The 6,000-nt window shown below is 38.2% G+C and overlaps 1 protein-coding gene across 1 annotated transcript in view; it reads left to right on the forward strand.

The window, feature by feature from the left end:
• The window catches only part of LOC121420463 (serine/threonine-protein kinase SIK3-like), a 30,515-nt gene extending 26,330 nt beyond the window's left edge, over positions 1-4,185 (forward strand). Inside the window, 2 exon segments of the mRNA XM_041615109.1 lie at positions 3,563-3,585; positions 3,587-4,185. Coding sequence (XP_041471043.1) covers positions 3,563-3,585; positions 3,587-4,129 — 566 coding nt within the window. The 3' untranslated portion in view covers positions 4,130-4,185.
• The last annotated feature ends 1,815 nt before the right edge of the window (positions 4,186-6,000 follow it).

The raw sequence follows: 6,000 nt of genomic DNA on the forward strand, positions 1-6,000 counted from the left end.
GAGTACGGAAGTGAATCAAGTGATGACGTCACTAAAATCTTTTTTTTTTATGCAATTCAGCATTTTTGATACCATATTTTGGTAGCCCATGATGAAAAAAATCCACTAACAAAATTTGGTGAGAATCGGTCCAGGGGGCACAAAGATATGACCTTATGAATACATAATTACCCCATTGAAGTCACTGTATTATTGGCCTTGGGTCCCTAACATTTAGAACCAGGACAATATTACATTGACTTCAAATGTAAGAGGATGGGGCTAATTATGTATTCATGAGGTCATATCTCAGGCCCCCATTGACCGATTCCCGTCAAATCTTGGTATTGGGTTTTTATTCATCATGCGCTATAAAAATATGGTATGAAAAATGCTGAAATGCAAAAAGTGAAAATTGATGACGTCGTACTCTAAAGCGTGTAACCTCACAGTTTGTATTGAAGGAAGATTTTGAGAAGAGAATCACTTTCATCCTGTATAGTATCAAGTCTAGCTGTATGCACAAAGATGTTCATCATAGGAGATACAAAACAAAATGGAAGAACGTCAGCCTCTGGAACTGTTTAGAAGTCTGCTGTATGACCGGAAATGTTCTGATGGTAACCATGGCAACAGATGACGTAATGCCCGAAATCCAGCAGGTCGTAAGCTGTTGAACATGTGCATTTTTTTTGTTATAAGGTTGATGTTAATGTAACTGAATTAAGATTATTGAGAAGTAAGGCCGTTCCTCCTGAGATGTCATCAGATGAACAGCCTGGAACTGTAGATTACCGTAGAGGGCGGAGCCTTTAGACCAAGGTGGGCGGAGCCTACTCCTCCCTCTTCTATTCTCTCTCTCAACTCCCATATCCCTGTCTGCCGGGGATGTAGTCGAGGCCGGTGTCTTTGAGTCACGAGGCCATTGGAGTAAACCTTCTCCCTTTGACTTGAACACGTGACTTGGGCCGAGGCCGGCAAAATGTGGCTTCTAAGCTGGCCTTGACTACATCCCTGCTGTTTGCATGCCCATCATGCATTGAGTCTTGTTTGTATCAGTAGAAACCTCATCATCATCTTTGTAGCTTCAAGCATCACCTTTATGATTTCAAGATTTGGATTTGCTTCTCGATCGGCCGTAGATAAGTTCTTAACGTTATTCCCGACAGAGCTAATGTATTTTTTTTGTAAAAGTAACAATTTTAGGATATTCTAGTCTGTTTACAGATGATTAAAGATGGATTTAAAAATGGTGAACAGGTCTCAAGTTAACATTTCAGAACTGCTTAAGTTCAAGGGAAAAATGAGACCTTGGCCTAATATGGCACTTAGACCTGGACTAAGATGGCACTTAGACCTGGGCTTTCTTAGGTCTGGTCCTGGATGAATATCTGTCCAATATCACTCTTTTAAACCTTGCCCAAGATAACCTGTAGACCTAGTCCAAGGTGATCATTGGAATTAGTCCAAGATGAATCTTAGACCTGATCCAGGTAAATATAAATCTTGGTCTAAATCATTTCTAGACTTGGTCAGAGATCAATCTCATATTTATCCAAAATGAAAACATTTTTTGTATGAGCAAATATATTACAAGCATCATTTACTTTAATTCGTAGAGCGAAGAGAAGATATCCATATTGGGTGTGATAATGTGATGATTATTGGACATGATTTTCATATTGTTTAAAGGTGACAAGTAAGTATTGGACGAAAATCAAGAGTATATATGTATATCACATTATATCGTTTTCAATTTGACATGGAAGTTGTTTCTTAACATTTCAATGCCGACAAGTGATAATAGTAAAGATTGATCACATTGTTTGATAAAATACATATTTAATAACAGTGAACGGGGCATAGATGATTACACTTTCGAGTTGTAATCCATTTTGATTTGGGGTCAAAGGTCATGCCCTTTCCTTTGAATTATCCATGCCCGATTTGAATGCATAATCTGATTCTTGTTATGCTTATTATGTTAAAATCATTTTATTTCATTCTATTGTAATAGACTGGCTTACTCACCCATTTGAATTCTGTAAACAAGTTTGAATGAATGTAAATAACGGTTATCCAATGCAACCTGGGACGTGATCAAGAATTCCCCAACATAGCATTGGTCACTATGATTATGCAGACTAAATTCAAACTGTCTTAATTCATTAACCTTTCCAGCACTATTTGATATCAGTATAACACAAATTTTCCATAAACACTAGCCTGAGATTATATGCGAAAGTAATGATAATTAGGGTGGCTACTTATATAGCGCACAGGTCCACCTTCGGTGCTCATGGTGCTCTTCAATGGATTTTATATGAATTTCCACCATGAAAATTCTTGATCTTTCAAGTAACAATTACAGAAACATTGATACATTTAAATGGGGAAGAGTAAGCCAGTCTATTTATTGATTGATATGAATTTCTGTATTGAATTTTGTGTTTAGTGTATTGGTGCAAAATTCTATATTTTTTTATTTTGTTATTTTGGCTTGATGTACCACAGACCTTGTGCATGCTTGTCCTTACCCCCCCCCTACATTCCTTTAGTTTTTCCCTGGTTGCCCCCCCAAGTAGAAAATACTAATTTTTCATAATTTTGTGAAAATGAACACCGTTATCACATTTTGATGCAGGAGAAGATTTTGACAAAGAAAAAAAAAATGAAATCAAATTTTGTAATTTATGAAAAGAATAAACAAATCAAATAATTCTTTCAGCATGTTTGTCTGAAAATGGCAACATAATGAATGCAAATGTGGAAATTTTATAAAATTCTGAATGAAATAAATTTATTATAAAATGAGTAAAATTTTGAAGAGTATCATCATAAAAGCATTTTGGGAAAGATAAGGAATTTATGATTTTTGAAACTTCTTTGATACAAGCGCACTTTGCTATGTCTTTTACATTTAAAATCGTGTGCCACTATTTTGACACATAACAGAATCTAAAATGAAATATATGAATTTATGGATAAAGATTATACTTATTTGTCCCGTAGTATCCCTCCCATCAGCTTTTCTTTGTTTCCACATCCCATTTGATGTCTACAAAAAAAACTTGTGAGAACGTTGAAAAAGCTATTGTTAAAGAATTTGAAACTTGCTTCCTCCCAAACGAGGATCAAAATATAAACAATGGAAACAAAATGCTATAAAAGAAATGTTATTCATACCCTACCCTTCCCTTTCCAAATGTTGTGGTACAAGGAAAATTTGAAACAAGTTAAAATTACTACAAAAATACCAACAAAAAATATGAATTTTCCTGAAATTTTATTGACTGGAAAAAGAATGATTGCATAGAAAATGAAAAAAAAGTAAAAAAATGATTTGAAGTTGATTTCGTTTGGTATTTTGTTCCATGAGAGTCAATCAAAGTCAGTGTATTTTCAGACTTTTTCACAAGCATCGTTGCACTAGACGCAAAATCATGAATATTCATCTCACCATGTTGCATTATGTATGAGAATGATTTCATCACGCACCATTCACTTAGCACCCATTTTCTGTCTCCCCCCTTCTTCCTCTCTCTCTCTCTCTCCTATCTCTCTGTCTGTCTGCCTGGATTAGGACTCTTCCATTTGGGCTTCCGGGGGGAGTCAGGGTCAACTACGCAATCACCAGCGTCACCACTCGGCTCACGCGACGACAGGGCACGTCCAAACCCAGCTCTTACAAAGAACCTTTCGCGTCCCTTCCGGTGACATATTCAACATGGCGAACAATAATAACTCGGGCATGACCGTCGGTCTCGTCAAACTCGACTACGAGGGCGGCGTTCCGCCGTTGATCAGGCAGAGTATGAACATGAGTTGTATCTCGCTGAGCGACTCGTCGGACCTCGCGAGCGAACCGTCGCCGATAAAGCACGCGAAATCGTTCAGTATGACAACGTGTAAAGAACTTAATGAAATAGTGAACGAAATCCGAAGGACGTTGGATCGCAGGCACCCCGATTTAGTTTACACGAACAACGAAAATATGTTTGAGTTGCAACAGAACGGTGTGGAGATGGAAATGGAGGTGTGTCGGGTTCCGGGTCTCGCGCTTAACGGTCTCAAATTACGGAAAATAGCTGGAGATGCCAGTCAGTATAAGGAATTATGTAGCGAAATTCTTCAAACAATGAAGCTCTAGCGTAGGCATCTTTTGCTGTTTCGAAAGCACAAATGGTGAGGAGACAACGTTTGCAGTTTGATATTAATTGGAGGAACGCACTTGCGATCGTCCAAGTGATTTCATTTTTGAGTGAGATCAATGTTGCAGATGTCAGAAATCGAGTGATGATGTCTCTTAACATGGAAAACATACATTGCATCAAGAAGTGCTGTCAACAAAGTCTTACCACTGGTGGCTACTAAATTCTGTAATTCTATATGCTTTGTAGAGGGACCACCCACTTCCATTAATCAATGGGGAATTTAGCAATTCCCATTGGGTTTGTACAGGGACCTTGTTTCAGTAGGCAAAGAATGGGTATTCTTATCGACTGCTGAATTTTGTGAGTCCCATAGGCTTCTAGTGGGCAGTGGGTGGTTTTAAGTTCAGTGTTGACCTTAATATGGTGTTGGTGCTAGTGTTGGAATTTAGATTGCTTCCCCTAGCTCCAAAACCTATTCTTAGTTTGTAAAACTGATGCTGATCACACTATTGACATCTCAACAACCAGTGAGTGACTTTTCAGGAGCATCTTCATTCTATGTTTGGTGTTATACTCATGTAAAAATTGACCTAACACCAACACCAAAAGGTCAACACTGAACTTGAAATCACCCAATGGGTTATTCCTGTTCACTGCTGAATTCTATATTTCCCATAGGCTCTTTATAGGGATCACCTGGGGAGCGTTTCATGAAAGGACTTGTCGGACGTTTTATCCGACAAGTCCCATTTTATCCGACAGTTACCATAGGAACAGTGCCTTTCAGCCAATCAAAATCATGGAAAGATGTCAGATCTGACAACTTGTTGGATGAAAATATGGATGAAACGCTCCCCTGGTTCCAATAGGCAATGGGTTAACCTGTTGACTATCGATATTGGATGCATTTAGAGCCCTTTATTTGTGTGCTTGCCCAACCACGCAATACAAAACGAATTGCCCAAATACCGTCATAAAGGGCCCTGATTGCCTCCGATTTGGGCGATAAACTGCCTTGAATCGCCATCTAAGCTTGTGAGGTATGATTGCCCGTTTGGCCCTATGCAAGTATGTAGTTCAGACACACCGGTGAAACCAACTCCAGGTGGGTGTTTCATGAAAGTTGTCGGCACTGACTAAATTGCAAGTACTGACTATTCCAGTGAAATCCTTGGTTTTGATTGGCTGAAAGGCATGGCCTCTGACTGTTACTATGGTAACTGTCGGAGAAAGACAACTTGTCAGTGCTGACAACTTTCATGAACGGCCCCCAGACCTACTAAAGCTAATGGCCCAGTATTCTGATGTATGGTTTAAAGGGGAATCCAGCCTTGGCCTTAAACAGTTGTGTTGGGAAGGAGAAAAATAAATTAAACAGAATGGTGAAAGTTTGAAAGAAATCAGCCAAGCAGTAAGAAAGTTATAGCTGCTTTAAAATTGAAATCACTAATACTATGTAGATTCCAAATTGGCAACTGGGTAATTAAATTATGACAAGAGGCAAGGACAACTTTCCCATAGGCCATGTACTTTATTATCAGGGATTTGTGGTTTTCTCCTAAGTACCCATTCCCCCGGGGCAGTAATCTAAATATAACCCAGGTAGTATATCGTTTTATGTCCTCATGAAAGAAAAATATAATTTGAAATAAAACTTTTGGGAAAAATGACATTTTAGCCATAATATGTATTGGAGTCCATGGAAGAGTAGTCCTTGCCTTACATCACTATGACATCACATATGCGGCCAATTTGAAGTCTCCATGGGTAAAGTGATCACCAATATTTACAACTTTTAAAAATTCATAACTTTCTTGTTGTTAGTCCAATATTGTTCAAACCTTCACCTATCAACTTGTCTGATTTT

The sequence above is a fragment of the Lytechinus variegatus genome, chromosome 8, assembly GCF_018143015.1.
Source record: "Lytechinus variegatus isolate NC3 chromosome 8, Lvar_3.0, whole genome shotgun sequence".
NCBI classification, from domain to species: Eukaryota; Metazoa; Echinodermata; class Echinoidea; order Temnopleuroida; family Toxopneustidae; genus Lytechinus; species Lytechinus variegatus.